The sequence below is a fragment of the Gymnoscopelus braueri genome (genome assembly GCF_963280865.1).
Source record: "Gymnoscopelus braueri genome assembly, chromosome: 11".
NCBI lineage: Eukaryota > Metazoa > Chordata > Actinopteri > Myctophiformes > Myctophidae > Gymnoscopelus > Gymnoscopelus braueri.
This window is the reverse complement of record NC_137613.1, coordinates 5,504,845-5,527,567: the sequence shown is the minus strand read 5'-3', so window position 1 is coordinate 5,527,567 and position 22,723 is coordinate 5,504,845. Positions and strand designations below refer to the sequence as shown.

At 41.9% G+C, this 22,723-nt stretch overlaps 2 protein-coding genes across 2 annotated transcripts in view; one reads left to right on the top strand and one right to left on the bottom strand.

Moving 5' to 3' along the window:
* The first annotated feature begins 2,082 nt into the window (after window positions 1-2,082).
* Window positions 2,083-22,723, top strand: part of LOC308096100 (uncharacterized protein) — a 55,550-nt gene continuing 34,909 nt past the window's right edge. The window contains exons 1-7 of the mRNA XM_080443391.1: window positions 2,083-2,219; window positions 5,936-6,277; window positions 7,120-7,386; window positions 9,811-9,942; window positions 10,307-10,336; window positions 10,560-10,607; window positions 10,951-11,571. Of these exons, the coding sequence (XP_080299517.1) occupies window positions 2,096-2,219; window positions 5,936-6,277; window positions 7,120-7,386; window positions 9,811-9,942; window positions 10,307-10,336; window positions 10,560-10,607; window positions 10,951-11,571 (1,564 nt within the window). The 5' untranslated portion in view covers window positions 2,083-2,095. The remainder of the gene's footprint in view (window positions 2,220-5,935; window positions 6,278-7,119; window positions 7,387-9,810; window positions 9,943-10,306; window positions 10,337-10,559; window positions 10,608-10,950; window positions 11,572-22,723) is intronic.
* Window positions 13,710-20,421, bottom strand: LOC308096101 (bromodomain-containing protein 1-like). The gene is made up of 3 exons (XM_080443392.1): window positions 20,291-20,421; window positions 19,394-19,548; window positions 13,710-18,196 (listed from the first exon to the last, which is right to left on the bottom strand). The coding sequence occupies exons 1-3, from the start codon at window positions 20,375-20,377 to the stop codon at window positions 18,013-18,015; spliced, it is 426 nt and encodes a 141-aa protein (XP_080299518.1). The 5' UTR covers window positions 20,378-20,421; the 3' UTR covers window positions 13,710-18,012.

The following is a 22,723-nucleotide window of genomic DNA, read 5'->3' as shown; positions in this document are numbered from 1 at the left end:
AACTCTGAGAGTGTACAAATGGAACCAAATGGAATGGTCCATTTGGTTCAGAGTTACAGACTCATAAGGGTCCATTCCTTCCTAACTATCCATCATTTAGCTGGGGACCCCCTGGAACCCCCTCAAGGACCCCTGGGGGTCCCCGGACCCCACTTTGAGAACCACTGGTGTGGGGGAAGTAGGAGGTGTGGGAGATGTGGGGTGGAAAATGGCAAGGAGGAATGTAAGGAGATGAAAGAGCCTGCAAAGTGCATACACTGTGAAGGCGATCACTATGTAGGGGCATCACAATGTCCCAGGAAAGTAAAGGAGATTAAAGTGAATAAGATCAGGAAAGAAAGGAGGGGCATGTTATATGCTGAAGCAGTGTAGAGAGTGGAGGGGACTCAGGGGAGTAATGAAAGGATGGCAACACAACAGAAGTCAGAGGAAAGAGTGAATGCAGCTGGGAAGGATATGGATAAGAAAAGATTCTTGGCATTTATTGCCGTGGTCATTAATTGTTTGGCCCCTTTTTCGATTTTATTTTGGGGGATCAAACAAGCCAAAACGCTCCCGAAATGCATAGAAAACTATGCATTATAGCTATAACACAATGGTCTTACACCTGCATTATAGGCTGATAACGCAGATAGACAGAGACATTCATGGATTTATTTTTAAAAGTACATTTTATTTTCCCCCCCCCTGGAGCCAGGGTATGGCAGCTGCAATACCCCTGCCATACCCAATTGACGCCTCTGCAGTGGAGATACAGGCAAGTCGGAAAGAATTAAAATGATTTTGGATGCAAGCAAGGAGATTCCTGGATGTGGTGGATGTCATGGAGAGGAGGATTTGGACATTATACTGGGAGAGGGATGGACACAGAATGGACACAGTGGGATTATTAGGGAATGAGAACAATTTGAATGGACACTTATAAATCATTTAGTTTGCAGTGCATAAGTTATAGTTTTACACTCCAGTCCAGCTGGTGGCGGTAATGCTCCTTAATTGGTTGCCAACTGCCAAAAAAACATGACAGAAGAAGATGTTGCTAAGATACGACGCATGACAGGCACAGCACAGTACACGCCTATAGAGACACACGGCCGGAAGCGGAAGGCCTACAAATCCACGCCCACTTTTGACACTCGGGGTCCGTTAGAACGATGAACTGCAGCTCTCAATGCAATCTCTATGAGAGGCATTGTAAAATACCGTCATTTCACTGGTTAACTACTGAGGCTGTAGCGATTTTTTTGGTGTTCTAATAATCTGTCCCATTTGTTTAATTTGTCCTTTTTAATGTCCCATATCTTTCATCTCGATATACTACCCACAATATACTATAATATACTCCATCAGTATGTCAAAACCGCTAGCATCGGAGATCCAGACTTTAAGTGGTCGCATCACGGACGCATCCCTTGAGGTTTTCAATACCCAGAAAACTGGCGAAAGTGGACGTTTTCAATAGGTTTTGGTCATTATCTCTGGAACAGAAGGTCCAATCTGCTCAGTTTAAAGCTTGTTGGATGCGTGACTTTGAGGACATTAAGCACGCAATGACACATTTTCGGGTTATTTTTTTTTTTAGGGGAGGCGAGATCTTAGTTGGGCAGGCGACCGCCTCTCCTGCCTCTACAGTGGGTACGCTGTCGGTCGGCGCTCGGCGCTCGTAAAGACAGTGATGTCACTGAAATGCCTGTCTGCTGTCTACCCTCTGCTGTGTTAGCATTATGGGTAACTCGTTAAAGTGGCAAATTAAATGTGAAACACATCAACTATTAAGAAAACAAGAAGATATGTTGACAAAGACACTCCATACATTTGGAAACATATTTTTATTTAAATCAATATCGTCTCCAGTTAATGTACGAATATTTCAAAAGTAGGCTAATTCTCATATCCTCTCATAGGGATTGCATTGGCAGCTGCAGTTCATCGTTCTAACGGACCTCGAGTAGCGGCGCTGTCTCAAAAGTGGGCGTGAAATTTGTAGTCCCCGTGTGTCTCTATGAGTTAAAGAGCCCTGAACCACTGGTTCAGGGCTACTGTGACACAAACGAAACTTATGGATTTATGATTTATTGTGCAAGAGCAGCAAAACATGGAGCTTCACTCCGTCTCACATTTATCTTTAAAAGTCAGTGTTTTAACAGTAAAGTCATGGATGTGTATTTATTTCTACATGTTGCTGATGTGGAGCAGCTGTTACAACACATCTGTCACAGGTAATACCAGCACACACTCATCACATAGAGTAGCACGGGTCTCTACACTATTTACAGTGGAGTTATGGACGGGAATTTAAGCAGATAATGTATTTACTGGGGGGAAAAAAACAATGTGTTGACGTTTTCGTTTGTTCTTGTTGTTTTCTTATGAAATTGATGTGTTTCTGATAGTAAACAAAATGAAATGTAGTGAAATCAATAGGCTACCCTTCATCCCTCAATTCATAGTAAAGTAAGTATCTGTATAACATACTTTAGCCCTGAAACATGACTGTGTCATGTATATGTACGGGTTGTAAATGGAGAAAACCAGGAACAAGCGCTGTCATGTTTCAGGGCGAAACTGTCCAGTCAGTAAATGAATACAATTTAAAGGTAGGGTAAGTGATTTTTTTTGTTAAAAGGTTTAAAGTACTATATTCTGATAGTAATCATTGCTACAGAGTGGTAAACAGAATATAGTACATTTTCAGGTAGGTGACAACATTTAAGCCAATCAGGAGAGAGCACTGAAAATGCATTTTCTGTTTAAAAAAAGAGCTGGAGAGACATGGAGACTCCTTATACGGACAGGACACCCTATAGTAACGAGTACTATCAGAATATAGAGGTATTTTTGCAATTATTTGAATAATTGCAAATCACTTACCCTACCTTTAAATACAGAACATGACTCTGAGGAAGGTCGAAAGACGTCAGTCACTGTATGCTTGCACCTAAATAAAAAAGGCTTAAAATGTGTGTGTTGCTCCAGCGTTGATCTCTTCTTAAATACAGAACACTTTGGGGTAGATCCGTTCAGTTGAGTTTGGATTGGCTGAAGAGAGACAGTTCACCTCTGGAATGTATTACACAAGCTGGAGGGAGGGGCTTTGATTGATTGATGTACTTTATTTAAAGACATGAGAACAACAGTACATGGAAGTACAAATTCACAATACAAGGTCTACTAAACTGGAAGACTCATTAAGCACAGAGCTTGTTTAAGATGAGATCCCCATGCACACAAATCATGATGACATATAAGAGACAGACAGATATACACACTACTATACAGAACGTCATACAATCAGCTTACAGGTTACTGGTATTGATAGATAATTTATAATCCATAGTGTATTAGATTATGATTATTGTATTGTATCACTTTGGATAATTGCATAAAGTATGATGTATTTGCTCAGAAGGGACAGTTCTGTAACTACTAATATAAGATGTCCTTGCTCCCTGGCCTACTCTTTCTTACCCATGAAAGTTGTGGCTACAGTTTATCCAAGATGAGCCTTCGCCCCTATTCATGTTGATATTATTTTGTGGGGTGGGCTTAATGAAAGATATATATCTGTTATATTGATGAACATTTTGTATTACCAGTAGAGAATATTGTGATGCTGTACCACCTTGTCTCTCCTGTGCAAATAATTAAGAAAACCTGATTATTATTTAAGACGTGTTACTTCTTTTTACGGTAATCCTTTTTGAAAGCATACTTTCCTGGTTTTTCCTAAGTTATCAGGTATGTAGAGTGAAAAATATGTACAAGAGAAGAACAAAACGGGGAGGGGGATGTGTGTGGGGGGGGGGTAGGTTAAGACTTAGAGGGCTCTCCCTCAGAAACAGTGAGGCAACTGACTGACTGGCTGACTGACTGACTGGCTGGCTGGCTGGCTGGCTGACTGACTGACTGCAGTGACAGTCTCTACAATGTACGGCTGCTTCCAAACATAATGTACTTCAATACAGTATTGCTTTTATGCTGAACACTGAACGTTATATTGTGACCAAACAAACATCCATAAGGACAGAACCAAGGTTTTACCCCATGTCTGTCTGTCTGTCTGACTGTCTGTCTGTCTGTCTGTCCGTGTGTCCGTGTGTCTGTCTGTGTGTGGACAGAAAAAAATCACACCCAGTGTGAGTAAGCTGTACTACTCTATTTGATGAGTGTGCGCTGGTATTCAGGCAGTGCTACTCTATTTGATGAATGTGTGTGCTGGTATTCAGGCAGTGCTACTCTATTTGATGAGTGTGTGTGCTGGTATTCAGGCAGTACACTACTCTATTTGATGAGTGTGTGCTGGTATTCAGGCAGTACTACACTATGATGAGTGTGTGTGCTGGTATTCAGGCAGTGCTACTCTATTTGATGAATGTGTGTGCTGGTATTCAGGCAGTGCTACTCTATTTGATGAGTGTGTGTGCTGGTATTCAGGCAGTAGTACTGCCTGAATACCAGCACACACTCATCAAATAGAGTATGTACTGTACATACTCTATTTGATGAGTGTGTGCTGGTATTCAGGCAGTACTACACTGATGAGTGTGTGTGCTGGTATTCAGGCAGTGCTACTCTATTTGATGAGTGTGTGCTGGTATTCAGGCAGTACTACACTATGATGAGTGTGTGTGCTGGCATTCAGACGGTACTACTCTATTTGATGTGTGGGCGCTGGTATTGGCAGGCATTACTACTCTGTTTGACCACTTGAATAAATATATACAGTACGTCTATTTATTTTTTTGTTAAAAGGTTAAAGTACTTTATTGTGATAGTAATCATTGCTACAGAGCGTTTGTTCGGTCACAGGGGTCTCTCCAGCTCTTTAGTAAACACAATATAGTACATTTTCAGGTAGGTGACAACACTTAAGCCAATCAGGAGAGAGCACTGAAAATGCATTTTCTGTTTAATAAAGAGCTGGAGAGACATGGGAGACTCCTTATACGGACAGGACACCCTATCGAGTACTATCAGAATATAGAGCTATTTTGCAATTATTTGAATAATTGCAAATCACTTACCCTACCTTTAAATACAGAACATGACTCTGGCTGGCTGGCTGGCTCGCTGACTGACTGACTGACTGACTGACTGCAGTCTCTACAATGTACGGCTGCTTCCAGACATAATGTACACAGGCAGTGCTACTCTATTTGTTTGATGAGTGTGTGCTGGTACTCAGGCAGTACTACACTATGATGAGTGTGGGCGCTGGTATTGGCAGGCAGTACTACTCTGTTTGACCACTTGAATAAATATATACAGTATTCACTGTGGGCCTACAGATCTACCTGTAGACCTGTAGAACCTTACATGTAGACCTATAGGCCTACAGGTAGCAGGTGATTCGGTGTCCGCAGCAGCAGACTCTGTTGCTCCAGTGTTGTGATGGGTGCTGTTGACACCACACAACATACCACCACAATCCAGACATTAGAGACATAGTTAGATATGTGTAATGTGCACAATAGCCAGCATAAGTCTGACTCAAATGTGAAGTTGACTCCTAAACTATAAAGGAGGCTGGGGTGGAGGAGGAGAGCTTGCAGCATCATCAGTGTTTATCAGTGTTCATCAGTGTTGAGAAGCAGTGATCAAATGAAAGAGGAAGAGAAAGAGGTGATGGGGGGAGAACTGCCTCAGTGCCTCTATGAAGAAGCTGCTTGTTTTTGTCGTTAGAGGTAGTATGAATTAGCTTTTTTTTTTATCATGTCGCAGGCCGCATTGGACCCCTCCGCGGGCCGCAAAATGCCTGCGGATCACGAGTTTGACATCCCTGATTTAAAGAGACCACCCTGTTGAGAACATGAGCTGTGATTGACATGTAGAAAAGTGTGGCTGTTTGTAAACAACCAGCTGACTGACAGCTGATTACAGTATGACTCCAGTGTGCATCATGAACTAACACCATGCTGTTTGGTTTTGTTTTAAGGACAACATCAGGTGATCGGGTCTTCTCAGGACATCCTGGTCAAAGTGGGGGATGAGGTGATCCTTCCATGTCTCATTAAACCACCAGTCAACATGGCCAGGAAGTCAGTGGAGTGGTCCAGACCTGACCTGACGCCGGCTTACGTGCATCTCTTCCAAAATGGAGATTACAATAATGACGATCTGAACCCGTTGTACAAACAGAGAACATCTCTGTTTCCTGAGCAGCTTCCTAATGGTAACATCTCACTGAAACTGTCCAGGGTGAAGCTCTCAGACGAGGGGACCTACAGATGTTCTGCTCCACAATGGCACATCTACACTTTGATCCGGCTCCTTGTTGGTAAGATTTATTGTCCTAGTGATGCTGTGACCAAAGATCCAACTAGGCCTGAGTCACAATTCAACACAACATTGTACACTTCACATCAAAGACAACACTGCACTCCATAGAGCCATTAATAAACCTCCCTCTCACAACACCGTAACCTGTGTGGTGTTATGAGGACAGACAGACAGACAGACAGACAGACAGACAGGCAGACAGGCAGACAGGCAGACAGACAGGCAGACAGACAGACAGACTATTTCCCAATCTTAATCTTCCGTTAAAAACCTCAACCCAAGACGTTAAGCGTCTGTAGGCCTACTGATAGCACAAAATAATATAACATAAGTTTATAAAGACATAAGACAGAGCTGTCTTCCATCATTAAGAAATAATAATAATAATGTATATAAGAATTAAGGAACCTCGTAGCTTCACCTGCCGCTGTTACATGCATTTAGGGGAAACACTGTTGTTAATAAAGTATTCAATCAATCAATCAATTAATGTAATTACAGTAGAACTCGAGCTGTGTCTGGAAAGAATGTTTTACATGTTCTTGCTTGTTGTAGCATCCATAGCTTTAGATTTTAGATTTGTAAATATTGTCAGCATTGTAGATGGATGGATATATTGATTGATTAAGATTATATTATTGATTATTATATTTTCTGCAGGGAATTTGTCTCAGCCAGTGATCTCTTCAAATGGACGAACAATAAATTAATGTAATTACAGTAGAACTCGAGCTGTGTTTGGAAAGAATGTTTTACAGATTTTAGATTTGTAAATATTGTAGATGGATGGATATATTGATTGATTATATTATTGATTATTATATCTTTATGTTTTTGCAGGGTCAGTGTCTCATCCAGGGAGCTCTTCAAATGGACGAACAGACGGTGGTTTATCTTTGACATGTGATTCTGGGTGCTGGTATCCACAACCTGAGATGTCTTGGCTGGACAGAGAAGAAAACAACATCACCTCAGTGACAGACAAACCTTCTGAACACTGTTACATTGTCCAGAGGAATGTGACAGTGAGGCGAGCAAAGAACGTGACCTGTAGAGTTCACCTGCCACGCTTCAACTACACTGTTGAGACACAACTTTACATATCAGGTAATGTTTAGTTGCATTCTGAACCAGTTGCATTCTGAACCAGTTGTATTCTGAACCAGTTGTATTCTGAACCAGTTGTATTCTGAACCAGTTGCATTCTGAACCAGTTGCATTCTGAACCAGTTGCAACCAGTTGCATTCTGAACCAGTTGTATTCTGAACCAGTTGTATTCTGAACCAGTTGTATTCTGAACCAGTTGCAGGTGGTGGGTAGATTTTTTTGGAGAGGCATGAATAGAGGGAATTACAGTAGTCACGGTGTGAATAATCTATGCATGCAACCATTTCTATCTTTGGTATGTTTTATTTGATATTTTGTATATTTATACATGGACCATGTACAACACTACCATTAAGTCAGAGTGAGCTGTAGTATATAACTAATTTGCATCTGCACTCCCTTGGTTACTATAGTTCTAGTGAAATTATGTACATTATCACATTCTGCATTATTGTTTCATGCACCTGTGAACAAGGCCGTAATTGTATCACATTTGACTTGCAATTATCTTGAGGTATTGCACACTCTATTTGTCCTTTAATAAATAATTCAATATCAAACTCACAACAATAAAATATCAATGCACAGTAAAGTGCTGGGTGCGTAATTATTGTGAGTTTCAGTCTGAATATTGTTTAGTTTGTCGACTACGCCACTTTTTTTATAGAGGAGAGTCCCCTTTAAATACACCTTTACTTCTACAGGCTTTCACAGGTTCGAGTTACTGGTAAGTTTCAATACTTTGGTTTTGAGAACACACACTTTAGAAAATTCCCCTGAGAAACTGGACACGGATGCAAAATGTATCAAAAAGGTAAGTATGTTTATTGGTCCCTAATACAGTGGCTTCTGTGCCTTAAAAACAATCAAAATAACACTATACTAATAAAACCTAACTAAAACACAACAAAGTAATTTACACAACAACTATAAAATGAATTATAAAGTTGTGCAAATTACGCAGGGCTTGGTCAACAGGTTTGCAATTAGCAGGGGTTTCTGTGCAACAATACTTCATAAGAAAAGTGCTGTGCCAATAAAGTGCTTTGAGATACTCAACACGTTTCGTTTCAGGGGGAAATGCTGCATGTCCATATATGGGGGTAAGTAGGAAGAGGGTTTATGCCAGTCGTCTTTGTCTTCTTTTCTTCTTCTCTCCTTCTGCAATGATAGAAACTATGACCAGTTCACTGTGCATTGGTAAAGTACATGCGCGTTTTCACAGTTGGTGGTTTATACAAGGATGAACGTTGCATGGATCGGTACTTACTGACAGGCCAGGCTTTTACACCTGGCGCTGAGTAGGTTGCGTATGCAACGTTTATCACCACTCTCCGTCTCAGCGCTCCTTTTATGGTCTGGTCTCGGTTCGTATGGTCCTCTGTTTATGGTCTGGTCTCGCTCTCTCTTCCTCCCCTTCGGTTCGATCGTTCCTCCCTCTTGGCTCATAGATAGGTACACCTCGGCTTCCAACTGCTTGGTGGCTGGTGTAACTCGCTCAAGTTCCCTCACTTTATTCCGGGGCTCTCGTACAACCTCCTCCTCTGCTTCCTCTCTCCGTCTGACCCTCCTTCTCTCTGGGCTCTGCTCCTGCTTTCAACTGTCCCGCCTCCTCTTTTATACCTGTCAAAACCACACCTCTCTCTTCCTTCATTTGTCCGTGGTGACATAATGTCTGGGGACATTGGCCATGACCGTGGCCTTGGGCGGGACCTCGTGACCACCTCTCTGCCACTGAATGTCTCTCAATGAGTGAACCAAGGGACCGGGGGAAAACAATTGTAAAACAGTGCAAAACGGTTGTACAAAAATAATAAGATGGTGGTTAAATGAGCAAATAATTATACATTAAGCACCAATAAAAACATTTACAAAAGTTTTAAGAAACCCCCGTTTCACCTTTGTCACACACCAACATGGAAATAATGTTTGCTTGTTATATCAATGATTGTCAATTATCAAAACTACCTACATTGAACCTAAACTAAATAACAATTTCACCAACATGTAACTTAGAAGTTACAATGTCAGCAACTATGTCAGGTTGTTAATTCATCATAAAGTCTACTCTTCATCCATGTGTGAAGCTGCGTTTAAAATGGACTCATAACAAACAGTACATGTATTAATGTGTTAATACATCTATTCATTCATTTGTTAATACATGTGCATTTAGGAATGTATTAATAATGTAAATGTACATATATTTATGCACAGTGACTTAGTGCAGGACTCATGGATGTTAATGGAGACCAGGCAGGAATCAAACCTGTGAACTTTGGACCACAGGACTGTAACCATTTTAACACCACTGTTGATTTGATTGTATCATGTTTACAGTTGTGTCATAACTATGTGTTTCAGAGGATATGATTCACACAGAGATATAATGTTTACAGTTGTGTCATAACTATGTGTTGCAGAGGATATGATTCACACAGGGAAAGGATTAACTGGAGCAGGGATTGCAGGGATTATTATAATGATCATCATCATCATCATCTCAGTGGCAGTGGCAGTACTGGGATATTTATACTGGAAGAAGAGGCACCCTGGTGAGTCTTGAACTGATTTGAACTGATTTATTTTTAGTAATCATTGCTATAGAGTGTTTGTTCAGTAATAGGGATCTCCCTGTCTTTCCAGCTCCCTGAAAATGCTTGTTACTGAACAAACACTCAATGAGTACTATCAGAATATAGAGCTGTTTAACACTTATTTTAACCAAAGAAAATCACTTCCCCTACCTTTAAATCTATATTTGATAAATCATCCATCTATGCATCTATAATGACATGTCAAAGACTTGTCAATACATTGATTATGTTGATCACACATGTGTTCATGTAGTAAATGTATATATAGTGTTTGTAAGAGTTAACATGATGTGTATTAACCTGTAATCTTTCTCCTCTATAGATGTGAAACAGAATGGTATCTTACCAGCAGGTAAGATACAATCCATGATGTACTGAGTTCCACTGTATACAATCAACTGTTGTACTGCATCTTATATTTTACTATGATTAAATAAAATAAGGTATACATAATATTTATTTATAAATGTAATACTGTATTCATGAAGTGTTACCACACATACTGTAAGCTCCAGTCAACATATTAATAGTTCCTTAAGTGCATCAACACATGATTTTACTCTAATGTGTTTCAGAGATGGTTCCATTGGTGAATCCAGCAGACCAGCCTATAACGTATTCAGGTAGGTCTTCTGTTTTATTATCTCTCTGTATTCTGAGGTCCTCTGATTCAGTTCTAGTCGATTTGACGTTTCTACTGTATCTGTTCAATACTAAACGTAGAAAACAACATGGCGGCCTCTTATGTTGTCATGTTGACTTCAGGAGAAATGATGCTAAATACATCACTTGGTCATGGCCACCAGGGGGCGTTTTTGTGATGGCTCCATATCTGAAAATGTTCAGGGCCCCAAACTGTACAAGTGTCATCTGTTGCTATAACATGATAACACACTTCAAATGATACATTCATAGATTACGGATGCAGTCATTGATGTCTTTTTTTTCTTTTCTTTCTTTCATCAGATCTCATAACAAATGATGAAGAAATTCGTATTGTGCTGGTTGGGAAGACTGGAGCTGGAAAGAGTTCCACAGGAAACACCATCCTGGGTGCTGAAGCATTTAAATCAGATATTTCACCTGCTTCTGTGACATTGAGCTGTTATAAGGCCAGTGGTGCAGTGGCTGGTAGAAATGTTTCTGTTATTGACACTCCAGGCTTATTTGACACTGGGTTCAGCGAATATGAAACCATTGAAGAGGTCAGAAAGTGTATTACTTATGCTGCTCCTGGTCCTCATGTGTTCCTGGCTGTGATCAAACTGGGGAGATACACAGATGAGGAGAGGAAAGTTGTGGCAAAGATTCAGAAAGCATTTGGACAAAGTTCAGATAAATACACCATGATTCTCTTCACTCATGGTGACAATCTTAGAGATAAAACAATTGAAGTTTTTGTGAATGATTCTCCAGAACTACACAAATTAATCAGAAAATATAGTGGTTTTTATCATGTCTTCAACAACGAAAGTATGGATCACTCTCAGGTCACCGAGCTGCTGGAGAAAATCAACCAGATGGTGGAGCTGAACGGTGGAAGCCACTACACCAACCAGATGTTCCAAGAAGAAGTAAGGAAACAAGGTGAGAGAAACAAGTCATTTACTCATTAAGGTGATATTGCAGGAGTAACTGGTGGGAGAGTCTTGTCATAGGCCTCAGTGTTCATGTATCCATTTTTAACTCAGTGTGTAAATTTAAACATTTGCTTTTTAAACCCTGTTTATTTGTTGTTTAACGAATAATTATCCAAGTAATAGTTAGTGACGGTAGCGTTTTATAGACCTGTATACCTGATTACATCACATATGCATGGTTTAGGAACCCATAATTCCAGCTCACAGCTACAGCAATCACGCTGTTTCATACGTTTTTGTCATAAGATTTTACACATAGTTGGATCAGGCTTTGAAGATATGTTGATGCTTTACCAAAGAACTGCCGATCCGACTTACTTCACACCAGGGTTATTTTAGTTAACTGAAAACTAACCAAATAACTAGAATTGACAAAACATTTGATTTAACTGAAAATAATTTCAAAAGAATATAAGGCTTTACAAAAGACGATAACTAATGAAACTTTGTGTGTTTACAAAACAAACAAAATTTGTCCTTAGTTTTAGTCTGTCAGTAAAATATTTTTATTTATTTTTTTAAAGAGTGAAAAGATCTACAAGCTCACTACACGTTGCGACGCGTTGTGAGCTTGTAGACCTGCTATTTTTGCTATCTTTGTAGCTTTTTGAATCTCGCCCCTGCCTACAGTACCTAATTTTTCAATAAAAAAAACGAAGCAAAACTAAACTAAAACTTAACTCAGACCCACTTTAAAAACAAATTAAAACTAACTGAACATGAAGTTTAAAAAAAGTCACTTCGCTCGACACACTGAATTTGAAGGTGATTGGCTGGCCGGTTGTCAACATACATGAAGGACAGATCCTCACTCACTGAGATTTGTGCAATTTATGGTTATGTGGCCCTCGGCCCGACACACGCTATTTAAAGTGCCCAGTGCTGTGTCGCGACCTTAAAAATGATTAAAACCGACTACGCCACCTTTTTTATATAGAGGTGTTGGTCCTTTGATCTAAAACTTAAGGCTAAAATATTAAACAGGCTGCACAGGTCCGTGGAACAATAAAAGCATTGGCAAAAATAGTGAAGCAAGGCAGTGTTGAAGGTTAAAAGGTAAATACCCAATTGTAATCATAAAATCCCTTTACAGTGGTTTCTAAAGAATACAATTCACTAATAAAACTACACTAAACCAAATCTAAAATGTGACCGAACAAACAATAAAACAAGAAGCAATGATAAGAATGATGGGTAGAGCAGCACGGCAGGTAGGAGTCTTCACACCTCCACAGAGGCAGATCAATGGCTCTTTGAGCTGTTGTAGTGGCATAGCCACACTACGTAGGTCAGGTGCTGTTTAGTTAGAGACTTACCGGCGAGGCAGAGTCATAGACCCTGCCGCTGCGGTTGTTGCGTGTACAGCACTGACGTCTCCGGTTTCCTTCTGCTCACACTGCCCGTCCTTCCCTTTGCTTGTTCTCCTGTTGTCTATTCTCTGCCTGTGTATCATTCCTCTTTCCCCCAGCCTGACTCTTGGGGCACACGGCCTGACTCTTGAGGCAGCCTCCCACGGACGGGATCCACACCAGGTGGACAGGGCACCACCGCATGTTGCCGATCAACATTCGGCCAGACGGATGGAGTGTCCATCGCACAGCCTGGCCCCTCATCGGCGGTGGCGTCCCTGTCCACCCGTACTTCCGCCCGTGGGAGCTGCCCTCCTCCTATGCCAGGTCCTTGTCTCCTTCTCCTCCTCTGCTCCTCTCCTGTTCTCTTCTCTTCCACCTTTCCTTTCAAACATTTCCCTCCGTTCACCCATGTACCCTCCCATGCGCTCTGACTGGCTCTGTGCTCTGCCAACGTGTGCTCTGGTTGGCCGGTTGGCCGGTTGGTAAAAGATGGAGGCAACAGTTAGAGAAGCTTGCAAAGATTGATGACTCTAAAGTTACCAAAGTTGGGAGTCTTGTGTTTGGGACAGATAAAGAATTCCGCATCGCTTTGGGAAGTGGTGGACCTGATGTGTTCTTGGGGTTAAGATATGACGGCACTGAAGTAGCAGTGAAGAGAATGTTATTGTTCAAAGACAACTACCATGTGCTGCAGAATCAGAAAGACATTTTACGTCTTCCACACCTTGATGATCCTTCGATTGTACGATACGTTGACTTTGTAGAGGATGAGAAGTATGGTTACCTTGCTCTTCAGTTATGTGAATACACCCTGGAAGAATACATCAAAGAACAAAACCCTTCAGAACTGGAGAAGAAACAACTTGCACATCAGGTTCTCCAGAGCTTAAGAGTTCTTCTAGGATCTAGGATTAAGGCTGGGCAATGAACAATATAAAAATATATATATATTGGGATATCATTTCTCTCCTCCCGGTTGATATTCTGTGATATTGTCTGTTATCATAGCAACCAGGTCAACACATAGGCACACTCATGTCATACTACGGTGACGAGTTGGCGCAAAAGCACTCGTCACGTCACCCGTTTGACGTGAATGGCACTCCCCTGTCACGTTGCCTTTCAATGTTCCCGGTAGTCCCGCCCCCTGGAAAGCGGAAGAGCCGTTCTCACTCCCAACTCGTTAATAGGTTGACGTCCCAGTATAAACATTTAAAACAAGGGTGCCAGAAGTGGACTTGAACCCTGTGAGGCACCCCCAGAGCAAGGCGTAACCGTAAGCCGAGTGTGTCCGCGCTGAGGGGTGCTAAGCCCGCTTCTCTGAGCAGTTTGAGTTAGCAGTAGTGGCTCAGAGCCTCTTGCCTGATGACCAAAAGCCTAATATCTCGCCCGGCCAACGGGGAATTCCCCTCTGGACTAGTGGATATAAGCTGTTGGCTTTCCACGCGGGAGACCCGCGTTCGAATCCCGGGCGTTACACTTGGAATCTTAAGTCAAAGCGTCACGTCCTCGCAAACATTCGGCGAGGCAGGAAAGCCCGCCACGTCAACGTCTAACTCAGGGGAATCCGCTGTCAGCTCACAACGGGCCGCAACGCATTGTGAGCTTGTAGATCTGCCACTTCTGGCAAATGTTCCACCAAAATAGGGGGTGTTGGGGTTTGTTGGTTAAGATGCTCAGAGAAAACGTGACACTAAGGAGAAGAACACATTTTGTGGGTATTAGGGTAAATATTGTGATATTCAAGTCATATTATCTAGCTCTAGCTACACTGCAAAATCCTGAGTGTTCATTGTTATGCTCCCCATTAATTTCCTATGGAGCAGGCAAAATTGCCACGCAAAGGCTCAAGGGATTGGGAGCAGTACAGAGCAGGAGGGGGAAACGTCAAGAGGTGCCACAAGCATTACAGTTCTGCTCAACTTTATGCAAATGAGAAATGAGTCTTTGGCCAGGCGACAGCCAATCACCACGTATTGTAGCCCTTGAGATGGACAGAGTGCTGAATGAAAAGTGGTAAAGTTTTAATCTAGCAGAGAAATTAATCAAGATTGAACAACAACATGGCCTATTTCTGGGCTGAAATGTATATGTCATTTACAGACGAGGTGTCAAAAACATACAGTGAATCTCTGTGTTTCTCCTGCCTGCTTGTGAATAGACAGCGGGACCTCCACCTGGAAGGTCCTTGGAATCGTAGTGCTTTCCACCACTTTAAATGGAACCATTGGAATTGTATTTTTTGGTTCCAGTTCCAAACCAACTTTTAGGGTTCGGAACCAATTAATTTTCAGTGCAAACATTCAGAACCATTTCTGAATTAGATGGAAAAACAAGAACGGAACCAGTTCCACACCGGCGGAGAAGGGATAACAAAGGCTCGATATGTTTCGCTTGATTGTAAACAATCTATACATTTTAGTCAGGAGATGGTATTACTTATTATGACTTACTTAATAATTAGTACTTAGTACCATTGTATCATGAGTATCATAACCTTTTACTAAGTAAGTAAGGATTGTGAGCACAGTCTGGCGGAGTCCGCCAAGCCAACATTTCAGTGCACATAGCATGCGACTAATAAAACGTCTTGAATGTTCAATCTTCTGCCTAGTGTTTAACATCCTGAAGGGGGCACAGTGGAAGAACAATGAACTGGCAGTGGCTCTGCAGGCCAATGAGGTGATCCTGAAGCTGAAAGGGGAATGGCAGGCTCTGTTTGGCCATCTGCTCATCTCCAAAATTACGCTCAGTAAGCAGGAGGCACGGGCCAGAGCAGCAATGGTGAGCCTGCCCTGAGATGACGGGTGTGGGACGGGAGTTTAACCACTAGAACCCTAGCGTCCCTGCTCTGGGGGGCAAACATTCGGCCGATCTACATGCGGCCGGTCCACAAGCTCACAACGCGTCGCAACGTGTTGCGGGCTAGTGGATCGGAGTAGATTTGGAGTAGATAAGAGTGAAGCCTAGTATAGAGCCCTGGGGGACCCCGGTGAACAATATAGGCCATGCAGTTGCGCAGTCTTGATTAATGTCACATCTAAAACTGCTAGTTTGACATGTGTTAACAATATTCGTTACCCTCCATACAGCACTGTTATTTCTGTCAATCTCAAAAGCAACACACCTACAGGTGTCAAGCGTTGAGAGGAGCAAGCATGAGGCTCATTGCGTATGTGTAAACGTACTGTCAGGGTTAAATTAAAGAGGGACTTTTATGCTCATTTACAGCTTTGCATGATTCATAAAGAAAAATATCAATTTCTCCCACTACAAAATGAGGAAACCTCTGTCCGTCATTCTGTCCTCATCTATTTTTCTCCTCAGTGGGTTGACCAATTGATCTGAACTTGCACATGGTCAATGGCCATTGGCATATGAATTGATTGAATACTTTATTAGCAGGTTTGTTAACAGTGCAGGTTTGTCAACAGTACAGGTAGTACAGTCAAAGGTTATGCTAAAAGGAGAACACAAAAAGCCCCAGAGGGAGGGCTTGTTGCCATTGTGGTCCATAAGATTTTTTGCGTTGACCGGGAACGAACCCGGGTCAACTGCTTGGAAGGCAGCCATGTTACCACCAATGCAGGGAGGTAGGGAGTGAGGAAGGCAGTGAGGAGGCCAATTTCCCCAAATTTAAGCCGTTTATTATTTTTATAACTCTCACTCAATTAATGAACTAATTGTGGCTGTTCTTCTCATGCATTTTTCTCCTCAGTGGGTTGGTATCTTCAAATGCATTGAAGCAGATTTTTAACTTTTCAGAAATGTAAGCTGTTTATTAGCACTATTATGTGCTGTGGGACCTCTAGTGCCAGTTGCAGTCCCAAGACTAAAGTCTGTACATAGTTTGGGTGCACACATCCTGGGTATATGGACTAGTCTTATACTGGCTTATACTTTATGCAAGCACCTGAGTTCAGCCTCCCCCGACAGTGACGATATGACAGGAAATAAGTTAAAGCAAAATATGTCCCCTCTAACAACAAGGATTCTGCAGTGTAGGACAGACTTGGTAGTTGGTGACCTACCACAGTGGCTGGTCGAGTAGGTGTACATGTGAAAATAAACCTGCCAGCCGGCCACAGCCAAAAACGTAGCCGCATCTGGCTGCAACGTTCAACGTTAATTTCCCACCCTGCTCCAAAGCTTTGAACATTGCACGGCCTGACAGACTCAATCAACTTCCACTTAAAAGTATAACTGAACACACATAATGGATACGCAGCAGGCCGTCTTGACGGGATGAGTTGAAATGATGGTGGAGGAGTGGTGCGTGAAGGCGCGAGGGGATCGGCAGAGTGGTTAGGAAGGAACACAGCGGTGTTCAGCACAGCTGTGAAGACACATGGCAGCAGTCTCTCGGCACAGTCAGGAGATAGAAGGACAGACTGGAACATTCGTTTTAAGCAGCAACCGGGTCAATGTCCGGCCAGTTTGAGAGGAGTGTATGTAAGCGAACGGACACCAGGGGGCGGCCATGACGGCTGTCCAGTAAACACGTTTTTAGAGTCCTCTGCAGAGACAGAGTCAGAAGAATAAGGTAGCTGATATCAGAGAGGTACAGGCCAGGCCTGAGAGCAAAACGGTTGAGGAGTAAGACGTGTGCGTGCTTGTATTACTATACTTGTGAGGCCCAAATGTCCCCACAAGTGTACTGGAACAGACAGTGTGAGGAAAATTTTCCTGGTCCTCACGAGATAGTTGTTTTATGGTGAAAGAGTTAGGCTTACCATTAAGAAAAGAATCGTGTTGGGGTTAGTGTTAGGATTAGGCATTTAGAGTTTGGGTTTAGGGGTCTAAATTTATGCCTGATCTATTTAGGTGCGGCTGTGTCGCGCTCCAAAAGTAGCAGATCTGCAAGCTCACAACTGAATGTGTTGTGAGCTTGCAGAGCGGCTATTTTCAGCTTCAAAACAGCTTAAAAAACCCTGTTACAATGGCATTCATAAAATTGCTATCCTAAAATATATGTCCTCACAAGTAAAGTAATACAAACGTGTGTGTGTGTTTGTGCGTGTGTGTGTGTGTGTCTTTCAGTCCACATCACTCAGGTCGCTGATAGGCTCGTCCTGCACCATGCTCAGGTGGTTCATGGCGCGGAGGAAGGCTATCTGGACGGCCTTGCGGATGCTGGACGTGCGTCCCTCCATCATCTTGATCTTGTCTATGGTCTTGTCCAACCCCAGAGGAACCACCTTGGATCTAGATACCCATTGCCTGCGAGGAGGGGGACAGCATCCATAAAACAAGAACAAATGACATACGTCCTATGTGTGCCTTGGATACCGGGTTGTTACCGGGTTGTAATTTAATACATGAACCCTTTCCGACACTCTTTTTATTTGTGCGAGCCGGGGGAGTGGACACAGCGAAAACAAAGAGGCTGTATAGGCAATATTAATCAATACTGAACAACTACGTGATCTATTTATCGGCTACCACGAATAGTTGGTATAGAAAGACTATTCTGTTCCCAGCACCGGCCAGTGAAAGCCGCCTGTGTCCCCTCTGAGGAGCGCTGTGGCTCGCTTACACGCCCGCCCAGAGCATGGGAACATTTGGAAGCATATCATTGGCTGTCAATCAGCCCAATCATCAAAAGGTCGCGCAAACCTCACTTTCTCCTCATCTTTGTTGGACAAAAACTAGACAATTGGAGGGGCTGTAGTAGTTGGTAAGCAAGTTAAGGTTAATGTTTGTTTATTTCATACTCGCACATTACAAAACTGAAATAAGTGAATATTTACAGTGTCCATGGATTAAATGAAAGAGAGGATAAAAGCACAATGTGCACATACTATTGTAATAGCCTAAAACAATAGGGATACATTTAAAGACTGGAATGGAATGTGATTTTTGTCATCTTTTAGTAGCAACAGTAGTAGTTATAGTAATGTTATTAATAGTATAAGTAGTGTTAGTAGGAGTGTTAGTAGTAGTATAAGTAGTGTTAATAATAGTAGAGTTAGTAATAGTAGCAGCAGTAATAGTGAAGTAGGGTCCCATGTAGTTGTTTGGTTGACTTTGCTGTTGTGTGCCAATGTTTTTAAACCACTTTGAGGTTTGCAAAAATGTAATGTGTGTTATAAATGTAGTATTATTATTATTATTATTGTTAATAGAGAGGTAGAAAAAGAGGTTGTGCCTCAACAGTGGGATTTCTCAACCCAAAATCCAATATACAATATCAAAAACACTCAAAAGGTTGAATAGAGGACAAAGTACTCACATTACCACTTTTCTTTTATTGGCACACACCAATAAATGTAACGCTTACGCGTGTCGGCCAAGGGCCGTCATCAGAGTGCAGCGGAGTAGTAGTAATAGTGTTAGCAGCAGTAGTAGTACCAGTTGTAATAATGAGCGGCAGGAGAGGCATCGATGGAGGTTACATGGCTTTTACATGGCACTCACCAGCTGCGTTTGTTGTCGAAGAAGAGGACGAGGAAGAGCTTCTCTTCGGCCTTGATCTCCATCTGCTCACCGACACGAAGCACGTCCATGGGAGGCACGGGGATGGACACCCCGTTGTGCTGACAGCCCACGCGGGGCATGTGGGGGTCTATAATCTGTGCAAAGGGGGGCGGTGGGTAGAGGTAAGTATGGTAAGTAAAGTTTATTTTTAGAGCACCTTTCACAACAAAGGAAGAGGAAGAGTCACAAAGTGCTTCACAACAATAAAAGTAGAACATGTCAATAATCAAATAAGAGAAAAAACTAAAGAATCGTCATTTAACCAATCAGCCGGTGAAAAAAAAAAACAATACAGGATACGTTATAACACAAAATCGGTAATCAAAATATGGCTATGAAAAGTGGTTTGAATAAGTGAGTTTTTAAGAACTTTTTTTTAAGGAAAACATGTCCACAGAGGCGAGGGTTACGTATATCTTATACTTCATGGTACAATGGCGTCGCTCACCATGTGAATGCTTACAAGTGTGCTGGTTTCAAACGAGTACACCTCCTGCATCAACGCCTGTCTGAGCAACTGCATCAGTTTCTAGACATATTCGGACATATGCATTCAGTCTGTCCTTTCAATACAGGTTTTTACCTTGTATCGTAAGATGATTTATAATGAAAGGCTGCCACCTATTGGAGAAGCTAGTTCAATGTTTTCAAACCAAACACAACAGAAGACACACGTTTTAGGAGTATGACAACTGCCACAAGTCTTTTGCGTCAACAGTCTTCTTCGCAAGCACATACTGTAGAAGCCAGCTAGAATTTACAGTTTTTGATGACATTCATGTAATACATTCCCTGATTAGCTGACACGCCCCCATTAGCACACAGTCACACACTCACCAAGGCAGGGTAAGAGGGGAATCCACCACATTTGGCCCAAACAAGCTTTAGGGGCTCCAGTGCAATCGTTGCAGCACTAGCGGGCATCCAGATGTTGCTGTTGCCCACCTCTATAGAAGAAGAGACAACAAACAGAAGAAAGTTTACATTGAGCACACGCAGAAATGATCCTCCTTAGCCTGGTAAATTACAGTTCCTGACTAATAGGCTCTCAAAATGCTGCAAAAAGACCAAACTCGCAATACGGACAAACTCTCCTGGTGATGTACTATACATTAGAGGTCTTCACGGATCAAATATAAATACCCGAACCCAAATGGACCCGTGATTTTTTTACCCGGAACCGAATGGACTCGGCCTATGGTCCAATATGAAGGACCGATACCCGAATGGACCCGCGAAAAAAATAACCGTAACCGAATGGACCCGGGCCATTATTAGAAATTGAGATCCGGACCCGAACAGCACCGAGAGCTGTCGGAAACCGACCCGTATAGAACCGTGACATACAAGAACCGAACCCGTACATAACCCGAGCCTCGGAAAAACCCGAACGCAAAATTGTTTGCCAACGTCATTAGTACAAGTTGTCCAGCGTTAAATAAGACTTGTTTCATACTTTCTTACCTAAATGTATAGCCTCCATGATTATGATGTATAATCCCAGTCAATGCTCATTGGACAGCTATACAAAAATAAATCCACGTTCTAGATGTTTGTAATCCTTCTTCATTGCCAACTATAATCCACGTTAATTTCTAATGTTAAACCACATTTAATGTTGTTTAACATTATAATTGGCTTTGGAGTTTCCATTGTGCTTTGAGTATACCGGTAACAACATGTTGATATTAACTCGATTATTTTACCACTTTTAACCATTAACCAAAGCGTTACGTTAATCGACAATATTTGATATAACTGGTGTATATAAATGAGTGGGTAAAATATGTCCAAGGATTCGTCCGTGATGTCATCGCCGACGGCGACGAATCCTTGCTATGCTATCTTTAAAACAACTTCGAACATGGCGTACCGTCCGTCGCTACTTCCTTGTTGCATAGTGACATCACTGTCGAATCCTTGGTATCTTTGTCCTAGCCTTTCAACGTGTGTGTTGATCAGCGCCGTTAATATGCGCTGTAGTCTTTGCTCGTGGTAGTGAAACACTAAACAGGATTATTATTTCATGTCAACATTCAAGTACAAGTAAGATTAACTCAGGTTATTATTATACCAGCATTTTCTAACCTTACATAGTCCCCTATTAATTTATGTATGAGAATAATTACACAGTGCCAGCAATTTCCGTTTTTTTTAATTTTGTAATTTTGTAATTTTTCATTCAAATAAATTATCTGATTGGGTGTTTAAACCCATAATACAGTTCTACCAGTAGAGAGCAACAAATCGACACATTGATGACCTCGCTGGCTCACTCGCCCCCTCCCAAACAGGCTCACGTCACATCCGGTCATAACCGGATGTTGACAATTTTGACAATCGTTGATCGGCTAAATTACGATGCGATACACGGCTACGATGACTGATCGTCACCCAGACCAAAGAGAGTAGACGTGGACCTCTCCGTTCGTATTTTATATCGTGTGAAAAAACGTGACTTTCCCTATTCTGGCCGAAAATGACCGTGGGAAAAAAATAAGAACCGGAAACGGAATCTGCGTCATGAAACCGGAACCCAGTGAGTCTGAAGGAGTCAGGAAGCGAAAGTGATCATGAAAAATAAACAGAATAGCGCGACCACAGTCAAAAGTAAAAACGCGGGATTTCTCGTGCTGGCACGGAGGGTACTCGGGAAAAACTCGGGATATCTCAGGGCGTGGCACTGAGAGAGTTAAGATGTGTGACCTGGCAATTTTCTTCTAAAATTTTCTACATCTGATGCTATTAGATGTGATTCCTGTAAAAAAAAAAATTCTCATTCCACGAACATTCCTGCTTGTAATTTTAATATCCGAACAGTTTTTCATCGTTTTCTCCATACAAAATTATCTCAGTAATTTATGGAATTGTAAAACTATGAAAACTAAAAAAAATGAAAAAGAAAAGGATAAAAGAGAACAACAAAAAAAGAAGACAATGTATATAAGCAGTGCAAGTAGCTTCCTTTCCACACCCCAACACACACACACACACACACACACACACACACACACACACACACACACACACACACACACACACACACACACACACACACACACAGCAAACTGAGGCGCCTCCCCCCATTTGTAAGTCATGAGGGACGTTGATCCACAAATACCTGAGGAGCAACTATTAGTGTGATCTAACTCAAGATTAAAAAATATACACGTCAACCGTGTATATTAAATATTTTCCTTTTTCCAATATGAACCAATAGATGGGTTTCCTGTTTGTAAACATGAGGATGATGCGCGCGCAGTGGAGGGT

Coding starts and splice junctions, on each gene's coding strand:
- LOC308096101 (XM_080443392.1), bottom strand. CDS start 20,377: ATGCCCGCTAGTGCTGCAACGATTGCACTGGAGCCCCTAAAGCTTGTT. Junction 19,549..20,290: donor TCCCCTCTTACCCTGCCTTG/GTGAGTGTGTGA, acceptor CCCTTTGCACAG/ATTATAGACCCCCACATGCC. Junction 18,197..19,393: donor TTCGACAACAAACGCAGCTG/GTGAGTGCCATG, acceptor CCCTCCTCGCAG/GCAATGGGTATCTAGATCCA.